At 44.5% G+C, this 22,553-nt stretch overlaps 1 protein-coding gene across 1 annotated transcript; it reads right to left on the reverse strand.

The window, feature by feature from the left end:
• Positions 1 to 3,200: 3,200 nt before the first annotated feature.
• Positions 3,201 to 12,068, reverse strand: ccdc136a (coiled-coil domain containing 136a). Its single transcript, XM_068738910.1, has 8 exons — positions 11,789 to 12,068; positions 9,896 to 9,970; positions 9,083 to 9,385; positions 7,635 to 7,752; positions 6,369 to 6,645; positions 6,077 to 6,208; positions 4,072 to 4,184; positions 3,201 to 3,356 (listed from the first exon to the last, which is right to left on the reverse strand). Exons 1-8 carry the CDS (start codon positions 12,066 to 12,068, stop codon positions 3,344 to 3,346), a joined length of 1,311 nt encoding a protein of 436 aa, XP_068595011.1. The 3' UTR covers positions 3,201 to 3,343.
• Between the last annotated feature and the right edge of the window lie 10,485 nt (positions 12,069 to 22,553).

Genomic DNA, 22,553 nt, shown 5'->3' on the forward strand with positions numbered 1-22,553 from the left:
TACATCACTGTGCTGCCTGCAGTGGCAATTAAGACTATAAATATTCAGAACTTCTAAAGTAGTATTTTAAGGTTTTAATGAGGTATTTCCACTCTTATCCCCAACAAATTCAGTCACCGCCCGATTTACACATTTAAAGCAGTCTTTATGTCCATCCACATAATTAAGCTTTAATTATAAAACAAAGACAAGCGGCTTCTCTGATTCTAATCAGTGACAGCATGACAGCATTCATTAACTGGCGTTGCAGCTCTCTATAGAAATACACGGGGACAGCTGTCGGTCCGATAATCTACTCAGAAGGAACCAGTTCCAATAAATATTGTGTCAGCCTCAGATACCTGGCCCGACACGCCGGTGTGACTCAGCAGTGACACGGTAGTGACGCCAGATGCCATGCAGCACCAGCTTTGATGAAGTAGTGGAGTCTAATTATACCTGTGACCACTCACACACACACCCCTACACACACACACACACACACAGCGAAAGAGCGAGAAGGCATTCTTAGGATTCTTAGTCTGGACAAAGTCAGGTGTCCCCCATCTCCCAAAATATACTCTTAATGTTTCATGATTTCTTCTTCTTCTTCTTTAGCTATTTCCTTTTAGAACTTCTCCACATATGAACCGCAGCAAGTTATGAGACTGTGATATAATAAGAATAATGACCCGAACCCTAACCCCAAAAAATTCAACAATCCTAATTAAATTAAAGAATTAAGAATTACATTTGGAATTAGTTATTTTTCATTAATTATGTTGTCATCTTGGGCTTTTGTCAGACTGGTGCAATTATACCAGTAATCACTGTCACAATTTCACTTTTTACCGAATTTATAAAATATTCTATAAGTAAAATTCTTACATTTTAAATGTGACTTGAACTAAAATGTGGTGTATAATTCTGTGTATACCAGAATTACAGTGCTTTTAGTCTGTGTGTGTGTGTGAGAGAGAGAGAGAGAAGCCTTCACACGTTAGAAATAAAATCTGGAAGAGAATTTGAGCCTCGAGCGACAAACAGCTGTTCGTTTTTACCAAAGGTTCTGCGCGTGCACACTACTTTTAGATCATTGGACACGTAAACCCAGTAAACCGTGAGTCGCAGCAACGAGTTCAGAGACACTCTCGGAGACACCACTCCAGTTCCTGCCATCTGTGTCTGTGCGCTAATGTCACTTCTCTGGAGTAAAGTTTAAAAATATCCATGCATGCCGTGTAATGTGATGCCAGCTGCCGATTTCATGAATGAGACCCAGTGAGGGGCCCCCACTCAGAAAAGAAGCCACTCAGACGTCATACGCGGCGGGTATATTTATTTTCTCAAGTCATTTACGGTACAAAATAGAGTCTGATGACTAAACAGAAAACAACGATGTCCGTCCATACATAAAGCAACAAGCTGAGAGACACTGTGATAAACACTGAGCTAAAAAAAAATACTATGACAAGCAGGTGGACAACATTCATGATGCACCAATGAGAATTTAACTTGGCATATTATTTATTACCTTAATGGATGTTAATGTGCTGAAATAGCATCTCTTATCAAGTTTCCATTTCATTGTAAATATTCCAGATCTGGAAAAAATAATAATAATAGTCGAATTGCTCTCTGGCATCTCTCAGGTCCAAAAAGCAATCTGGATGCATGCAATGAAACAGCGAAGCAAGCAGTAGGTCTGAATTACGCCACCATAAATAAACATAAATAGGCTATCAAATATACAATGTTCTTTCAAAATAGAATAAACTTTCTACAAAGCTAGTACAAATGGATTTAAGAAATTTCTCTCCCATAGTACAGCGTGTCACTTCTATTTACATGAAATACAAAGAGCCAATATAAGTTACCGTAGATGATGTGTTTCTCTATGTTTTCTAGCATGCTTCTGAGATCTTAAATATTCTCACAAAAACAAAAAAAAATCACAGATATATATACAACAAACAAAGTCTGTAAAACTAAACACATTTTATTGTCACTGACGCTTAAACAACTTACATTTTTCATAAACTTTTATTTACATATTTCTAAAATGTCCAATGTCCAGTCGCACTTTTAAGGGGCGAGTGGCTGCCACACCCAGATTGTGACCCTTGGGTGTTTGATCACCGTAAATTTAAATGACATATAACTTGGAGAGAGAAAAAAACATTTAACAGCTGCTGAGATTAATTTATTTTTCTATTTCTTTCAAAACTGAGTGCAACTATTGGAAAACATGACAATATGGCTTGAGAATTTGAGTCTTTTCTCCCAATTTGTGCCAAATTGCAGCTAAATCCGTGGAGATGTGACAGAGCAGCTGTGGGTGTTTCCGATTAGGGAATTTCAAAGTGACCCGTAAGCAGGTCGGATGACTCGGAGCTCCTGGCCCGGTTGTCTGACGGTTTGCCGAACTGACAATTAAAAAGGAATGAGGGAGATTTTGGCTCTCAGAGTCGCACGCAGGAGGATTGTGAGGCAGGTGGAAGTGACAAGTGAAGCGCATAACGCCCATAACACTCCAGCTGACTCCAGCCATGATGGGCGGCATCAGACGTGTGCACTGAGCCAACATTGGTATGTTTTCAGATCGCCACACCCCAGCAATACCAGATCAGTAAACGTTTTTCATGGCACAAATACAGTGGGAGGATGATTTATAAAAGTCCTGATAGCTTGGTATTAATTCATGACATCTTGTTCCATCTAGTATGTCGCATTTATTGCATCAATAGTACCGGTATTTGAGGAGAAACACCTAGTAATATGCAAATATCACATGCAAAGTAGACTGTTTTTGCTGTATTTCAAGGACACATGTACATTTCAGGGGATTGCAGACTCTTTCCTCATTAGACAACTATGAACAATATTTAAACACAGAAACAAATAAATAACGGTTAATCAAACTCTTCATTTTATGACATTGTTAGAGCAAAATAACATTGACACAAGGAGGCGTGGCCTATAGCACTAGCGCACATTTAGTGGGGCGAGAGCTTGTCCTCATGTCGGCTCTCTGCAGGTCAGCTCAGCATCTAACGCCATGCACCTTCAGTTTCAAAGACAACTGAGAGCATCTTCCTCAGCGCGTGTGTCAATGTTGTCCCTTCTCTCTCGCCGTACTTTCTTTTTACCAGGACACAGTCCTCAGCTCTATCTCTCTCAAAGACCCCCCCCCACTTCAGTCTGCAGGTGTGGCGGGAGAGAGCCGGGGCTGGCCTGAAAGCACACGACCTGTCCCTGTGCAGTTGTTACCCATCCAGTCAACATCGGACGAGAGCTCTCAACAAGCTAGTCATCATCAGCATCACTGCTGCGGCTGCAGCGATGGTCAAAATGGAGTTCCAACCTACCTCACTCCCCTGAGGGAAGACAGGAAGAAAGTGTCGTTAGGAGTCAGTAGAGGTTATCAGGCAGGCATTGATCAGTGATTTGGGAAATGCTCTTGCTTAAAGAGAGTGAGATGAGAAGATTGTCACCATTATTATTAGAAAAGCCAACAAGAATGTCGAATTATTATTTATTCACTTGAAGGGTTTATCATTGATTTGCCAAACTGCCCACCCGCCTCATGTCCGCCTTCCATAAATGCCTAATAGGTTAACTGGAAATCATTCCATTCAGCTTAGACCCACCCATAGCAACCACCAGTCCAGATGAATCGTCACCAATTTATTTATTTTTTGTCACATCTGGAGGGGAAATATATGAAATGTGAAATATGAAATATCTAACTCCTATATGTCTTTTTAAAGTCCTGATTTTTCTGGGTAAATTCTATGAACTGTCCATGGTTTTCAGTGAACTACAATATCCTGTAGATAGAGTCATCATGCAAACAAATTAACAGGATCAATAAATTATAGAATAAAAGGGGGTGGGGAGGGTCTTTTAACATGCTGTACTGTGATCAGACAGAAATCACAGATATCTCTAAAGATGGGAGTAAATAAAACAAAAACTGCATGCAGCTAAATGTGATATGTGAATTTATTTGGGGAGGGGCTGACTCTTTAATCTGTGTATGAGGACTACATGTAGCATTAAGCATCAGGTAGAGACAAGCTCCTCCCATACCTTGCCCTCTGGGACGCCAGCTCCGACAACCAGCACCAGACCACAGCCACTATTACAATCATTCCTATGAAGGGGATGGAGAGAATAGGGTGCTCAGATGGATTGATGAATCTCTGAGGAGGAAATAAAAGCAAACACAAGGGCCGTGGGGATGAAGGGAATGAATGAATGAATGAATGAATGGAGGAATCCAAATAATAAATACACAGATAAAAAAATGAGCAGAAAGGAACTGCTGCTGCAGAACACGAAAATAAAAAGCATGGCACGGTTTATCGCTTTGATATAAAGGAAATGGTTAAAAATGGAGTGATTCACATTTCCTATTAAACAAACACATAACTTCACGGTGACATACGCATCGACTGTGAGAATGCGTATGCAGCCTTGTGTGGCATTTACTGGCTGTGTGAGATGTCGTGGCGACCAAAACAAAAGCCAGACAGACAGCATGGATGTTGTGACCAGCGTATGGTGGTGTTTTTGTCTCTCTATTCTCATTTTGGAGTTATTTTTTCATGCTTTGCCAAATCTGTCATTGCACAGGTGTGGAGTTCATGGACATTCAGAGGACAAGGACAGCGTCAGAGACAGGTAGGGGTAGACAGTTTGACACGAGCCCATCACAGCAGCTGAAGACAGAACACACACTCTTTATTTTTTATTTTTTTGTCCTGTTTGTTTCTAACCGGAGCAAACAGCAAACCTTCGTTCAAATCGAAAACGACATGAACAAAACGCATCTAACTTGAGATGAATTTGGGTTCGGTCAAATCTTGAACCGTTTCGGATGTTGCCGTTTTCCCGTAAGCGCTTGAAAGACACACAAAAGCGAAAGAGAAAACGCTGTCGGCTGAATGAATTTCTTCCAACCGTATTTAATTTCACTGTCAGCTGCCATTCTCACTGAAGCTTATTAAAAATAAATGAGAGTCTTAAAGTGGGGAGAAAAGGCATTCCAAAAGGCGCAAATGTCCTTTAATTACTATTTCTCTATTTCACGGTGTGTGAGTGATGTGGGACTCAGCTATAAATGATGTCATTATTAACTTGACGGCTCAATGCCTTTTTTTTTCTGATTTTGTCTTCTTGTCTCAAAACAGTATCAAAGCATTGCTGTCATACAGAAGTTAGAACACAGACAGACTGAAGAGAGAAATGTTCTTTGGCCCAAAGAGCCAACAGGCTGGGTCAGAACATATCGGAACATATAGCTACAGTATGAGACACATAAAAAAGTGGGCTCAATAGACACACAACACAAGTAGGCGCAATATGCGGTTTGCGATGTGTCAGGTGACCGTATGGATTTAAAAAAAATAAAAAGTAATTAATCGTGTAGTCGTGCTTTGAAATGTCAAAACACATTTTTTTTAAAGTTCACGTTGATTTTTTTTTTTTTTTTTACTGACTTCATTGAGAAACAACACAAACCTGCGGCAAAATTTCAAGTCAAGAAAGCAAAGATGACAGCACAACATGGACGTTGACTCTGTTGGATTTAAGGGCAGAAACCGAATATCCATTCATTCTCTATATTTCATTGATCACCTGTAGGATCGCAGGGCCGACACGACAGCCATCCACACTTACAGGAAGTGTCGAGTCTCCGGTTCTTTATGCAGCATGCTTGTGAGCGTGAGAGGAAGGCAGAGCAGCACTAGCCACAGTGCCTTGCCCCTGAAACTGTTTTTGTTTTAATTTATTTTTTTGCCTTATGATCAGCCATAAATCCAGAGGGAGTGGGTCAGTGTTTACCACACCATTCTTCTACAGTAACCCAAAGCGCGGACAAGCACTGTAGAGAGGCATTTCACCTACGTGCAAGTTTCAAACCGCCACTTCAGGGCCAGTGAGCTGAGAGGTTGCTGAGTCTGGAAACACGCTCGTGCTGCCAGTAAATCCTACACACTGGACTTTAAAAATATCACCCTAAAAGCTGAACACAGTCGAAATCAGCTTCCCTACTTCTAACGTCGCTGCGATAGTGACGTCCTCCCCTCACCTGAGCTCCCCCGGACAGTTTCTCCAGCTCTGCCTTGCAGCGCTGCAGCTCCTCCTCCAGCTCTGCTCGCTCCTTCTGGCTGCCGTCGTACAGCACCTGCAGCTCCTGCAGCTCCATCTTCAGACCGTCGCACTGGAAGACACGCAGGCCACACGCCCAGACTGTTCATCACAGCCGGGAACTTATCGAAACCATTTTTAGCACGCCTGATTCAAATCATCACACTTCAAATTGAAAACAAAGCTTTCTAATCCGCAGCCGAGACTCGACACACGGCGAGGCCTCCTCTCACCTCTCTCTGGACCTGGGAGGCTTTCTCCTCCGCTTGTTTGAGCTGCTCTCTCAGGGAGACGATCTCCTCCAACCCTCCATTCCAGCTTCTTGGTGTCAGGGGTTTCCCATCAAATGAAATATTCTTCTGGATGGAGGCATCAACTAGGCGACAGTTCTCAGACTGGGCCATGGTCATGTAGCTCTCCGTCATGACCTCATCCGAACCACCCTCCATCGCCTTTTCACCTGTGCCTTCACCTGCATCCTCCTCCTTCAGGGACAGGTAGACACTGGAGCTGCTTGAAAGAAGTCACCGTGAGGATTATATTATGTTTTTGTCACTTTCCAATAGGCAAAAAATGCCGAAGATGATTTTATCTGATAATCAGGAAGGTTTTGTCTGATTTTTGTTGTCCCTTTCAGACTCGTAATACAATTGCAATTGAGGATTGTTGCCATTTTCAGCCAATCAAAGCATTTATATCAGATTATTTGCTTGTTTTTGTGTGAGTAACATGGCAAAATGAGAAATTAAATGTATCAAATGAAATTAAGAAACATGCAAAATGAAGAAATGAAGGAAATTCCATTAAAGAAGAACTGGAGGGTGTTTTTGCATTTACGTTTGATAAATTTAGTTATCAAATTCAATGTTGCGGCAAAGTCTAAAAAAAATTCAAATGAACAAACACGTTTTTGTTTTAAATCTTGAAACTATTTTAAACACTAACTGGACAAAATAATGAAATGATGAGATTTTGTTTCCCGAAGGACAATTCCACTGCGACATCATCAATGTTTGATTGATTTGATACGACTGTTATCTATTCGCTCCTTTTTATGTTGTCTTGTCATTTCGGCCTCTTTTATGTGTACTCGTACTATAAATAAATGTTGCTTCACAACATCTACCCCGACAGATTGAGTAGTATGTCATGTTTTATCTGCTAGACAAAATCACGGGATGCGTTAAAAACTTCAGACAAAACGAGATCCTAGAGATTTCGAGAAGGTTTTCAAAGTCAGGAGTGAACTTTCACTCTCATAATCACTGTGGACTAATGTTCTGTCACCCCTCTAATCGATCAATAAACTAATGGTTTCGGTACTTACGTGTAATCCCTCATAAGATATTACTGTCTAACTGCCGTGATAAGACAGGTGGTCATTATTTTCTAAATGAGAATTGACGTGAATGGCTGGCGAGGGACTTGTACTCCAGCGGGTCTCCTCTCCCCCTGATCCAGTCGCACAGCTGATGAGTGAGCAGCCGTTGACCCCTCACCATGTCCTCTGTCTCTGCAGCAGCTGCAGTCGCTCAGTGAGACGTCTGTTGTCCTCCTTCAGGGTTTGACAGTCCTCCTTCAGCACGCAGCACTCCTCCCTCAGCAGGCCCACGTCACCTGACAGGACAAGGTCGAAGATGAAGATGAAGATGTAAAGCGAACCGCGTGGCTAATGAGCAATAATGCTCTTACTGAATGAGATGTTTTATTAACGTTGTTCTTTCATATAGAATGGAAACGCATATCCTGAGGGATTAAGAGATATTTTTAAAGATTGGGGGGAAAAAATTAAATTACCGGTAAGTGATTATTTCAAGAGCAGACCGCTCGATCAATCAAAGGGTGCAGTGATAGTACTATTTGTGGGCTCGTACTCTGTCTTTATAGGTAGGCATGCTCAATGCACCTCTGCTGTGTTTCACCCCTACGTTTCAACGTTTTTCATTGAATTCAGGAAAGGCTTTGTGAAGTTCACATCTGTAAACACATTAAAAAAATCCTTTGACCACACGATTTTGTCACTGCGGTGTGAAATAGTCAGGCCTGAGTGTTCCTAAAAATGAAGCTCCAGCAGAAGTTCTGCCAGGAGGACTGTCACTTTGCAGACTTACACACATCCTGTCATTCACGCCACTCGTGCGTGGTCAGTCATAGGTTCCTGTCGTCATCGTCTGGGGCTGTCAACATCAGCTGGCCTCGTCTATGCTATGCCTTCTTAAGGCCCGTTTATTCTCATGCTGCGTATGTGAATGAATACGGTCGTCCGTCACGCCTAAATGCTGCAGTACATTTACATCACCACTGGAGCGTCTTCAGGGAGAAAGTGGCAACATATTGTATATATATATGTTTGTTTGCCTCTTTAGTCTCAGCACACTCATCAGTCGCCACCACCAGCATCTGCACTCCAATGAGGGGGTTTGGTGTATCTATCTTCCTGCTGCTCAGGCCAGATGTGCTTCCATCACAATGTCCCAGAGGGGTCTAAGCATCACAGACTTTCTGCCACGTTAACTATTACATATCATCTGCTGCAATAAACAACTAGTTTTAGATTCCTCCTGTTGTCCCTCCAAATTGATCTATATGTTTATACCAGGGGTCGGCAACCCGCGGCTTGTGGACTTTACTGCAGGATGCTAACATGATGTAAGCAAAGAAGCAGAATGTCCAAAATATTATTTTCTCTCAATATCAGCTGCAAATACTCATAATGGTTTATGTGTACAACGTATTGTTGGCCAAGTCCCACAGTACAAACAGAGATATTTGTTTCTGTGTTTACAAACGGTGTGAAGATGGGGTGTAAAACCAATGCATATTTTATTTTATCTTGCATGTGCTGTAAATAGAACAAAGCGACGAGCGATGAAACCACCCCCACACGTCACGTCTTTTCTCCGTGTCATCCATCTACACATATTTTTGCCTCCACCTCGTCCCTCACCCTCTCTCCTCTCGGCCTCCCTGCGCTGGCTCTTCATGCTGATCTCAGCTCTCAGCGTTGTGATCTCCAGCTCGTACTCCTGGGTCTCATCACTGAGGCGCTGCAGCTCGGCCCGCCGGCGACACAGCTCCTCCTGCAGCGACGCGATGTCGTTCTCCCGCTCTCCCGCCGCCTCCTCCGCTGCGTGTTGAAGCAGGACCACCTCCTCCTGCGCCACACGCAGCTCCTCCTGGGCTTCAGCCAGCTCACACTCCTTCTCCTCCTCTAGGCTGTCCATCTCCTCCTGCACAGAACGCAGCTGTGCTGTGGGGAGAGGAGGAGAAGAGCGTTATCGTTTCTTCATGGGCTATGATTGTGTAAGAAGCATCGCATTGCGAGCAGTGAGCCTGTGTGTGTGTGTGTGTGGTGTGTGTGTATGTGTCTGTGTATAACGGCAACCAAATTTATTTTTAAGGTCAAACTCAGATTATGAGTTTAACATTTTCAGGAAAGGAAAACCTTCTGCACCCTAACAACAACAACAAAAGCAACAATACAAATGCAAATATATTTTTTCAATTGACAAATTGACCACAAAAAAGAGATTAATACTAATAAATAAATACAAAATACCACCATTTCAAATTCAATAAGACGAGATTTTCTTCCCATGTTCTAGCCAATGATATCCCCATCTGTCAGAGTCAATGGAAAGATGAATGGGATGCATAAATCTAGCAATAATAAAACAGCAATAAATAAATTGAATCATGGAGCCGTCGCTGTTTTATTCCTGGTTTATTGGTGGACAGAACGTCTTATTTATCTGGATACCTTGAAGGTTCTGGATCTGGCGTGTGAAGGCTTCCGCCTGATGGGCGCTGGCCAGTCGCTCATCCTCCAACAGGCCTGTAGGGAGACGCAGATAAAAGGGAAATGCCGCTTCAGCAGGCGGATAGAGAGACGACAACCTGATAACCTTGAAGCAGGAGTGAAAGACACAAGTTGTGCGTGTTGTGTGTTCATGCAGCGTGAGCAGAAGCCGACACTGTATGTATATTTGTTATCTTCTCCTTCTTCTTTTCGATATTTCTGTCTGTATGTTTGATGTGTTAAGTATTGAAGTCAGTGTCAGGTTGTCTGAGACCGTCTGTCTGCCGCTTTGATCCTGACTGAAATATATCATGAAATATGGTCCTCATGGCACTCCGAGGATGAAATCCTCTGATGGATCACCTCATGTCATCTTCAGGTAAAAAAAAAATGTATTTGTCCAATTATGTGCCAAAAATTCTATAATATTGAAGAACTACCATTTTTATCATAATTATCAGACTGATCATTAAGAATGCGATTCTACATTCTTGGCATAAGCCACTAGAAGTGAAAAAATAAAATTAAATAAATATTGTTTCAACAGTATTAACTAGTTTTTCTAATGTACTTGATCAAACCCCCCCCATCCCATTATCATTATTTGCTATTTTCTGTCCTCACATTTCCCAACTGGTTCAGAACCCCACAGTCGCCTTGGTTACAGATTGTGACTGTCTACACACAACCTTACATCATTCACCATGTGCACTCTAAGAAGCCCATCGCCTGCTCTCATAGTAGCCTGAACAGCTGATGGTTCCCGATGGGAGCCAACCAACAACGATTTGTCAATGCAGTCGGGAAGCTTCCATCAGCCGGATCCAGTTGTCTGAGGAATGACTCTCCCACTGCCAGAAAAAAAGGTGAGCTCAACGCACCATGTCTTTTAATACCACAGAGTCATACACACACACACACACACTCAGCTCCCTGTGGCCCCATACCCAAGGACTTAGTCACTGCTGCTGTGCCTGAACGCCAAGCTCATCATTTCTAAGGTCTGATGTGATGCTCCATTTAGTGGTTATGAGTAATTGATCGTGTCAGTGGCTGCATATAAACATTTATGTTTCCACGGTTTCATCGAGACTGAGCTGGACAGGAAAGCATCTCGGACGGAGAGCTGCTGCCCAGGTACAGGACAGGTTGTCCTCTCATATCAAATGAAGCTGAGATGCAAAAAACAAAGGCTTGTTTTTCCTTACTTGAAACATTTCAGGTTGAGGAATTCCAAACAGAAATCAGAAATCCATTCCCATGACATTTTACAACATTTAAACGAAGATGATTCATACGGAGGAAGAAATGGATATAAAACAGACAATCTAGGTCTGTTACAGCAAACGGGGGCAAATATAGAGTCTGTTTGGGAATAAAGAGGAAACGACATCAGGACGCGTATCTGGTGTCATCGCTCAGCTTCCTCAGCTTCCTTGATGCTGCTGCTTACATAAGGATGAAGCTGGGACTCATTTTCCAGTTGATTGTGTTTAAGCCAGAGAAATAGGAGCACGGGAAGCACAAGACGATGATCTGAACTGCAGAAGCTACACGCTCGCACAATGCAATTAGAGGAGAATTCAGTGGCAGCTAATTGTTATCCAGTTCAACAGGGATTTCCATGGGTTCATGCTCTATAGTGGAGAGGGTGGGTCAAATGTTGTCATTGAGAATCGGCATTATAGGTCAAATACGTTCAACAAGTGACACATTTTCTTCCAAATTCCAAGCAACGAGTTACGTGGAAGACGTGAGGTCAGGTCGGGTCAGGTCTGATGTCAACTGAAGTATCGTGAAGATAAAGATTCAGGACATGGACGAAGGAATAATCAGTAGAGGACAGAATCCCACCTTGCAGCTCATGGAAGCTCTCCTGGTGTTTGTTGGAGGTTTCTCTGGCTTCACCAAGCTCCAGCAGGAGCTGCAGCACCTGGGCCCTCAGCTCCTCCAGCTCCTCTTCTTCTGTCAGCGGCTCCTGCTCCTTCCTCCTCTTCTCCTCGCCTTCACCTTCCTCCTCTTTCAGCTTCTTCTCTTCCCCCTCCTCGTCCCGAGCTCCTTCCTGGTCTACCTCCTCCTTCTCGTTGTTCTCCTCCAGGACGCCTCTCTCCTTCGCCGTTATTGCACTGTCCATGGTGGGGTTGCACTCTGCTTTCAGATCACACAGGTCATCTGATGGAAAGACGACAGCGATATTAGAAAGGGATGCCTGATTTGAGATTTGGGTCAAGAGAGGGAGACAAAAAAAGAGAGATTTACAAGTGACAGCTCCTCAAGCGTCACGCTTAAAACACAGCACTGGCTGTTACTGCCAACAAAGAGGTTGTGTTTTAGAAGGAACGCTTTATCTTTGCGTTGATCGGATTACTCTGAAAATTCTAGAAAAATTAAGGTTAAATATTTTGACAATTTGCAGAAGGTTCTGAGGAAAACTCCATTTGATTTTGGCTGTCACCCGGATCATTACTGTTCACAATTCGCTTCCTGTTCCAGGCTTTCATCGCGGAGATGAGTGCGGAAGCGCTACACCCACGGCTCTACAACAAAGACGGGGAGCAAGGCTGCTGGGGATGTGAGCTCCATTACGGATTTCTTTAGAAAATAACGGGGGAGGTTGATGTGTAGCCATGGATTTCATTAAGAAGTGAGCTTTACTGTAAAGGGAAACAGAACCACCAGGTGAGGTGTGTGCTTCCTTCATCTGTTTCCTGAATCAATAGCACCATCTTGTGATTAAAGTGGCATCGCCGCCTTTGTACACCCACCGCTTCAGATCAGAAAGGGAAGGAAGAATCCAATCATGTGGGAAAGATTGCGAGTGGTGTCGTTTTCTAAGTTGTTTTGCGTGAAGGTTTCAACACTGCAATAATCAAACAAGGCACTATTGACATATAACATATGTTTGGCCACAATTCTGAGGTTGTACCAAGTTATACCATTAATATAGCCACAGAGTGAATCTCAATTTCTGACCAGTAGGTGGAGCGCGTTAGCAGTCCCAATGCAGAGGGAGAAAGAGGGAGGTGGGCCTGCATGCTAAAGCACTCACTATGACTCACCACTCAGCAATGCACCTCAATGTTCACAACAACACAGGCTAGCACTCGCGCTAAGACAGATGTGCCTCTGTCGTGTTGCACTGACACCTCGCACGGTCTGCATTGTTTTGTGTCTTCCTTGTCCTTGCAGTCGGCCTGGGTCGGGTCGGACACTGTGAGGTCCAGCGAGACACTGTGCACAATGCAGGCCTGTGCTATATTAATGGACTCGATGTGACGTGTCACAGCTGCTGTTTGCTTGAGCAGCAAAGACAAATGCAGAGCAGGTCAGGAAACTACAAAGGAGAGCATCATTAAGCACAACAACATGACAGCCAAGTCTCATTTGACTCGGAGGGAAAGACTTTTCCCATTAGTCAGATGAGCTTTGCAGCGAGGCAGAACAGATCAAAAGGAGATTATTCCCACAGTGTTGTTTTTTTCTGACGTACATTTAAAAGCTACAAAAAAAAAGACTGATTCCAGTTACATATCACAGGCGAGCCTACTATCATTTCGCTCTTATCTCTCAATAGGATGTCCTCCAGGGTCTGTCTCAAAAAATAAATCAATGTGTAGCATCGCACAATCCTTCTAAAGTGTCTGAGTGCTTCATAGTTGCTCTCTGTGCCGAGAAAAGCGGAGAGGATTGCGAGAAGAACTTTATTTTATTATTTTTTGCTGGGAATAGATGAGACATATTAAGAAAAAAGTGCAGCAGGTACAAAGTAAAGCATTAACTAAAGAACTACCTAATTAGGAGTGATGTTCATCAGTGTAATCCCAGCTCAGGGGATGCCCCCATTTCTTGTGGTAATTATTTATTTATTTTTTATTTTATTATTTATTTTTTTCCCCTTAACTAGATGTAACTAGCCGAGCATGGGCAGCAACCCTTTTATCATATCTGCATTGCATTACCAGTAGGCTGCTTTCTTATTCCTTCCTGTATTAGAGTAATGTTAATTTAAACAATGCGGCCTCTGAGAAGAGAGAGAGAGAGGAAGAGGTTTCATGAGTAATGGGCTATTTTGGCATTAAACTTTGATGCTGTTGTAATGAGTTAGTCATAAAAGAAGAGCTCTGGAGCCGGAGCAGAGCCGGAGCAAGCCGGAGCTACTCGTACAGCCGGAGGCAACTAAAGGCCATCATGAGACAAAAAGGGAGAATATTACTCACATGCAAATCCTCCAGGATGTCCAGAGCCGGGTGTAATAACTCAGAAAGCTCTGGCTCACGGTATTCCTGGTGTGTTTTAGTGCTTTTTGTATGTATAGTATTCACTTTTATTTGAAACATTAGGACTCCTGTTAATACTAGACCGGCCTTTCCACCTTGTCACCTTTCTTCAACTTACTTTGACGTCATCTCTCATTTGATGGCGCCTCCCCTCATATTATTGGCCACCCGGCTATCTTCCATGCCTTCTTGGCTTTTCTCAGAAGCTTGTTAATCGTTTCACTCCTTTAGTAAGCTTCATGCCCTCAGCTTGCGAGTGAGCGGAATCGGCCACAGTGACACATGTGATCGCTCCATTGCATTCTTGGCACAGTGCAGGGATTGTGTTAGACATGGACGCTGAACGCATACATGAGCAGAGACGGGGCAGCAGACTCATCTCAGGAGCACCCGCACAGCTCATGGGAAAGGATGGCTTTATCAAACCGCCGCACATTCCGCCGTAATCACATCCCAGCAAAACACATTTGAGGACGTCACTCCAAACTTGGTGCCGCTTCAGAGGGGAGATGACGAGCAGGCCGAGCATTGTTTGTCATCTCCAAATAGCTGCCTAAGATTAAATTGAAACACTAATGTGGTGACGCAAGCGGTTTGTTTTGCTTCTAATTATGGCATTCGGTGGTGGAGTGAATAAGAGTACCGTAATGAAATTAGCACTTTATAAAATTTAGGAGCAGAGTGGGGATTTTAGCAGAGAGATGCATGCTGGGACAAGAGTGGATATGGGGCACCTGAAACCCCAGGAGAGCCTTTCTCCAATAAATAAATCACTGCTGTTACAGTTATGGAAATGTGTGTATTAAAAATTCAGAAAAACAGAAACTGTCTCTGCTTGTTAAAGCTGTCTTTTTTTTTTTTTACTGTATTACCAGGAACATCTGCTGTCAAATTAGGCGTGAAAAACAATGAGTGCTCGATGGAACGGGAGCTGCAGGCTGTCTACGGGTGCATGTGATGGGCTGGACCATGATGAAGATGGTACTGAGCCAACAGAACATAGTACTGGGGGGGGGGGGGGGGGGGGGGGCTGGATGAGGAAGAGAAGTTCCTGTATGCTAATCTGAGATGCGATGAAGCAGAAGTGGAACTGAAGATCACCCTATAATGATGCATGGCGGTGTGGCAGTGATGCTTTGGGGGCTGCTTCGCATCCTCTGGCACTGGAGCCCTGCAGCATGCAGAGGGTAAGATGGATTCCAAAGACGAGAAGGGAGCGTCTCGTCATCTGTGAGGAAGCTAATCACTGGTGGGATTTGAAGAAGGCAGTTACAGCAGGAAAACAGGAATATTACAGAACTGTAGACCTTTGCTTGTCAGGAATGGGCTAAGATTCCTTCCGAATGGTCCCAGAAGCTTGCGCCTGGCTATGCTTTACAAAGTACTGTAGACGGTCATCTTTAAGGACTTGAGTTAATTTGAGATTGCAGTGGTTATTAAAAGTGACGTTTTGTGTTATATTTGGAAGATACTTGTGTAAGATTAGTTGAGCTGCTGTTATTGTATTCAGTATATCTAATATGCAATGGGTGGGGGGTGAATGCCTTTTAACATATATATATATATATGATGATAAAAGTCTTCCATGCATGTGCAGCATGTGTTAGCCATCTGTTTGCATCCAGCTGTGTAGGTGGCCATGCATAATACACCCCACCCCTCCCCTCCTCCCCGAGCTTTGAAGCCAGCCCAGTACGGATACTATAGTTTTATTATTTTTTTCCATTTACACTGGCACTCTTCCTCAGCAACACATAAACACGATTAATTCAGGGAATATGCTTTTCTTAGTGCCCGGTTGTGCTCATTGTGCTTCTTCTTGTGTAGCGTTTCTATTATGGGATATGAATAGTGACAGATAACGTCGTGTGAAAACAAGTGATGCTACACTAAACCATTTGATCGTAAATCAGCGTCTCCTACCTGAGGCGATCTCTCTGGAAGGTTTAGCATCAGTTAATTTAAGGTGATGTCACAACTCACCAAGTAGCTGCCAGTTTCAAGAAGGATAAAGACCCAAAGGGAGAGAGAGCTAAAGACGGGCTAATAATGTTGCGTGTTTCTGCAAGGGAGAAAAAAGTAATGAAAAAAAGATCTATATGATAAACTGCAAGAGGGAGGCACATGAATTCAATATTTTCTTTGCTTTAAACTAGGCTTGAAGAGATTTTCCATTATGCAAGCGAGAAAAATAGAACAAGAAAAACACGGCAAGCTCGCTTTTGTCAGGGACCTGCAGAATGCTCTGAAAGATGGTTTAGAAACTTTAGACCTTCCCAGCTGAGAGGGGAGGAACTGGGATACCTGAAGGGTGGAGGAGGGGGGAAGATGTGTTTTCATTTAAACTCCAACACGGGGGGGTCCCTCTTTGTTGCTTTTCTCAAGTCTCTGCAGAAGTTTGTCTGAGGCAGCAACTTTCTTTGCTGTTTATTCATTTCAGAGAGTTGAGAAAATCCAGTTTGCCCCCCCACCCCCGGGTAATATCCCTGCTGGAGTGAATTTCCCGAAGGAGAGGTATGACGCTGGAGAGGGATGGCGGCAAAGGACAGGAGAGAATACACTGTGGGGGCTGAGGCACTAGCAGGTGCAAAGGTTTGCAGGCACTTCAAAGTGTGTGTGTGTGTGTGTGTAGGTGTGTGTGTGGGGGGGCTCAAAATAGAGCAGGATTATGATAGAAAGAGGGGGAAGAGAAATTGAGTGGGAAAGCAGAGATAAGGATGGAGCGACTTGTGATCTGAAACTCAAGTGGGAGGAGGAGCAATATGGTGGCCGATGGTTGTGAGACACACAGACAGCTTGCGAATGAAAAGCCAGCATCCGATGGCATCCTAATGGATCAGTGTGAGTGTGCGTTTGTGCGAGAGCAGCTGCAACCCCAGTCTGCAGATGTAGACAGTGATTTCAGGAGCGCTTCTAGAAGTGCAAACGTGGCATTCATCAAATCAGCAAAAAAAATAAAATAAAATAAATGAACTACTGCTCAGCACAATAATGAAGCTTAGTCTGTAGAACCACAACTCATGTCTCCCTGGAAATGATCTAATCCAGGACCTTTAATCCATTTAAATGCCCAAGTAAATGAAGTCCAGAAAGAATCCACTCTTAATTTGGCCAATCAGGATCCACGCTACATTAAAACAGACACTTCCCATCGCCAGATGCTGAATTCATTTTTAAAGGCGTGCCTCTGGCTGTGATGAAGGGAAAGAGGTCCCAGTTAACGGGATAACAAGAACAAGCTTGTTATGGAGGAATAATATCTGCTGAGACAGCGGCCCTGTTGTGATGTCATAGGCTCTTCAGCATTATTAATAAGCACAGGCAGTCGTGTAATAAGTCAGAGTGAACACATACTGCTTGAAAGTTACATTTCAAAACAGCGATGCAGGAAGAGGAAGCCTGTGGCAACCTGGCCACTGGTCAAAGGGCTACCGACCTCTAAGCCCCCTCCAGAGCGCCACACATCCTCCCACTCCGCGTCCCACGACGCTGTGTGTCTGCAGTAAAACCTGTCAATCAAACATTCCACGCGCTCTCCCACCGAGCGCAAGTGGCACAGTGGCACCCTGTTATTAAGACGCATGTGCCAAACAGCAGCTTTCCCACACAGACGCTGTCTGCGCAGTGACGTGGGAGCCGGGATGACAACAACGCTGCGTGACTCCGCGTTGCCTCAGAACAACGCGCCACAGCCAAAGGACGCGCGTTACCTGGCAGTGGCTGACCAGAGTCTTACAGTGACGCACGCTCCGGTCAGTCTGTCAGCGCCGACCCAAGCCATTAACATTCAGCATCATCTGCACCTCCTGAACTAAACGCGCAGGGAAGAAACGCGTAACGCATCGCATCCTTTCTGTAGCGTCGGGGAGGGGGGGGGGGGGCTAAAAATAGCCTCGCCGCATCCAACCGCACAAAATCACAAATAAGCAGCGACAAAACGGGGGACAAAAAAACAAAACAAAAACAAAGACACGGCTGCACAGACCTGTGGAGTCCAGAGCTTCTTCGATGAGTGGAGGTAAACGCAGTCCATCCATAGCTCCCTGTAGCTGCAGCAATAACGGAGAGGGAGTGGGTGAGGGAGGGTCAGAGAGAGAGAGAGAGAGAGAGAGAGAGAGAGAGAGAGTCCTGAGCGCGGTGTCAAGTCCTCGAGCGCGCACACCCTGGCTTCCGTGCGCACACACTCACAAACAAGGCTGCACCCCGGGTGGACTTGGGAGGATCCTGGAGCTGAAGGCTGAAGCTGGAGCGTGGGAGAGACACAGAATGGGGCGGGGGGGGGGGCAAAGTAGGGGGAGAGATGCTGTTTCCCAGACGCCAATCTATCTATCCGCCTTCTTCCTCTTTACCAGGGGCGTTGCTAGAACACTATTTTGTGGGGCGGCCCCTGAATTTGGGCATCATAATAATTTAACTATAACTATATGAATGAACCGCCTCCACCTGGATTCAGTGGGGGGTGGGGGGGGTAACCCCGCTATAAGTGCTGGGGAAGACTTTGCGCATGTTCAGATTACGGCAGAAGTGATTTGATTCCGATTTTTTTTTATATCCTGAATAGAGCAGGAATCACTTTTGTTTTTTAAACATGAACACAAAGAGCTGATCAGATCTGAAACACTTCACTGGTCCTGGAACAGCGGGGCTTTTTGCACTGATTTATTTTCTGACCAGTCAGCTCTGTGACCGTGTGCATGGTTTCCTGTACGTACATGGCACAAAAGTGCGCACCCCCCCCCTTATTTGCTGACTCTTACTTTACAGCAATCGAACAGCCGCTATCGGCCTTTCAGGAGCATTTCATCACTTCCATCACTGCCGTTTACGCACACACATTTGTCTCGAGATGAGTGAGGTAAGCTTTGAAAAATTCAGAAAATATCTGTGCAGGAAGAGACGATGAGGAACGGTGGCTGCTGGCAGACCTCTTAAGGGGATATTCCTATCACAGCGCTGTCAAAGAGCAGGAAGTGCTTTGCAGAAGTAGAAACAAACAATGCAATCACATGGAGCCCGCAGACATCTGACAAAGGAAATGGAACATCGCAGAAGCTTTGCCTAACAGAAATAGAATTTTATATATAAACATCTCGCCTGTGTGTCTAAATGTAAATGGTACTAGATTTAAAAAATATTCTCCCACTGTGGGTTTGTGCAACTATAATCCCAAAATGACACAACTGCGCGCGCACACACACACACACACACAGACATGGGGGAAGGGAGAGCTGTCAAAGTCCCGATAATGAGCTGACAAGGCCTGTCTTCAGGATCCCCAGTCCCACAGCAGAGGAAATATCTCTCATGATCGTCAGATACATATAATCGTCATTGTTTCTTTTTGACCGCTCACTGAACCAGAAGGGTGGGCTGTTACCGCCCGGGGACAATTCACATGCTCGCACTCTTAAAGGTGTGGGCCACACGAGATGCTTGGTAAAAGCCTGCACTGTGGGATGTTACACTTGAGTTTCTCCTCTACACAAATCCACACCCATGCTTGAGCTTTAACTAAGAGCATAACAATAGAAGGGAAACGCAACCGACCATAAGGGTCTGCAAGAGCACTCCAAGCGAAGGCCCGATCGCCCTGCAGATGGCGAGTATGAGAAGGGAGCCGTTTGTTCTGTAACAGAGAGCTGTTCCACGGAGTGAGGTCACACGCAGGGAATCTATTGACTCATACTGTGGTCTTTGTTTTGTCCAAATTCAGCAAGTCAAATGCGAGGGAGCCCACGGCTGCAGCGTAGACCTCAGGAATGTGAGTTTGTAATCCGTCCTGCAGCACAAATGGACACAAACCCGGACACAAACACACAGAGGGGCCCGTTTCTGTAGAGAAAATCCTCTAAGATTATATATTCAACTTCGTCTGTCGTGTTTCTCTGTGTGTTGGCCCTGTGATGATCTGGCAACCTGTACAGCAGGGGTCCCCAAACTTTTTCCTGTGAGGGCCACATCACTTTTCCCTTCTCTGATGGAGCCAGTTTGTAGGAAAAGTGTGACGATGGCAGGGGTGCCTAAACATTTAGGGGCCGAATGCGGAGGCAGGCTGTAGTTTAGGCTTCATCTCACCATCACAACTACACACAGTGACATGAATCGAGTGTCACACACGCAATGCCGCTCACACCCAAACTCAGTCATTCTCCAGCATCATCACGAAGTGCAGAGGCGAAGAACGACTGGATCAATCAGCTGATCCAATACAGCTGCAGAGGACCAAACAACAAACCTCAAATTCTTGTAAAAAACCCAAACGCTGCACGCCTCGGCTTTGAACCCAGGATCTTCTAGCAGGGAGTCAAGTGCACTACCCACTACACCACCCAGATGTTATCCTAGCGAGCGTTAGGATAAATAGACAGTAGCATTGTTGACTTTAGACCAGAGGCACTGGTTTTGAATCCAGTACGACGTCACCTGGTTGGAGACACACCCACTCCACATAACACAAAAGGAAAAAGCACAACATAGCAACACAACAACACAGCAACACCGTACAACATAACAACACGCTGTGGTCTGAGAATACCTCAAGTTTCCTCACCTATACGGTGGCGTAGTCGGTAGGGTTACCGGTCTACTGCCGGAGGAACTGGGTTCGCGTCCAACTGTGGGGGTGGGGGTGGAGCAGGGGAGGCAGGGTAGGCCTAGGGCCTTACCTGGCCGGAGTGAACTGCACTCCGCTGCGGAGTGGAGTCCACTCCACTCTGCTCAGGTGTGCCCTGGACCTACCCTGTTGCTCCTGCTCCATCTCATTCCCATAGTGGGATTTGATACCAGGGCCATTTTGCCCCCCTCTACAGTGCTGCCAACTATGCCACCGTGGAGGTGAGGAAACCTGCCCTGTTATTACAAATTAATTACTATGTAATAAGTTGATATTACAGAGCACCGGAACATTAACTATCTGGCCGTATGTGACCATCATTAAAATTGTCCCAAATAAAAGGGAGGCTACTCATGCTGTATGGAAAGGAAAATAAGTAAATTCTATTTTGGGTCTCTGGTAATGTTCAGGGGGCCAGGCCAAATGTGGAAATGGGCCAGATCCGGCCCGCGGGCCGTAGTTTGGGGACCCCTGCTGTACAGAGTGCCCCCCGTGTCAACTGGGACAGGCTCCAGCTCTGCCCCCAACACTGCAGAGGATAAAGGATAAGAGAAAATGAATGGCTCGATTTAGTTTACAAAGGTGCCATAAGGATTTGTAAGAAAAACCGGGAGCACTTTGTGTTTGCTGACTCTTCAGGAGAACTATGATTTTGTCATGTCCTAGCCTGCAATGTGCTTTTAACAGGGAATTGGAAAGGTTCGGTATCGTATGCGTAGACAGCAGATGGAACAGATGGTGGGAAAGGCTCCAAAAGCTTATTTTAGCATCAAGGGGCCCTGATTGGTTTGTTAGAGGAAAATATGTCTTTAAGGAACAGAAACCTAAAAAAAAAAAAAAACATGATATGTGGCATGCAGACTTTAATTGGGCTTAAATATTTATTTCAATAAACATAAAAAATATTATTAAACGGCATTGACGCTTTTATTTCTCTGACCGTTCTGAGCTAAACTAAGCTGATTGTGATAGTTATGCGATTGTCCAGTAGAAATGGTCAAATGCCACAAGCCCGACAGCAACCGTCTGGCTGACATCATTTACTTGCAGAAACACCAGAGCAATAAACAAGCCGTGTAATTATTCTGCAGCGACAGCGCATCACTGTCACCGTCAGCTGGCCGTGTAATGGAACCACGGAGCTTTAAAAGACAGTGATCCAGCCTTTAACATGCAGCATCACAGTGGCGCTCAGTGGTTGCTTAGCAACTAAAGGAAATTCAAGGTGGTGATTTATCGAAAGACCTTGATGATAAATGTATCCATGAATCTGGAATATTCAACATTTGTCTTTGTTTGCCATTGGAAGTTCTTACACCGCCGCGTGAGCCTGCCTGCGTGTAAGACTTTAGCTCTTGGCCAGATGCAGGGTACGTTTTTAGGTTATAGTGCAAAAGCAGAAGAAGGGAACATGTCCCGTTTAAACAGGAAATGGGAAGAGACAAGAATCAGGGGAGTCAAAATCATGTGTATGTTGCCCCAGAGAGGTCGGAACTTTCCCATGATGTGAGTTCACGCATTTAACACATTAATGTATGCTTGTTGTATGCATCAATAAACATTAATAAATAAATACAACTAATTTTATCACAAACAAAGCATCCATGCTTTAAGCTAATTCTATCCACACACTCGCCTCTCTTTCAGTGCAGAGGACATAATTAAAGCTTTGGTGGTCTAATTGGAGGTACCATCCCCTGCGGGTCACCATGCCAACCTGGGTCATGAG

The sequence above is a fragment of the Brachionichthys hirsutus genome, chromosome 5 (assembly GCF_040956055.1).
Source record: "Brachionichthys hirsutus isolate HB-005 chromosome 5, CSIRO-AGI_Bhir_v1, whole genome shotgun sequence".
In the NCBI taxonomy this organism is placed as follows: Eukaryota; Metazoa; Chordata; class Actinopteri; order Lophiiformes; family Brachionichthyidae; genus Brachionichthys; species Brachionichthys hirsutus.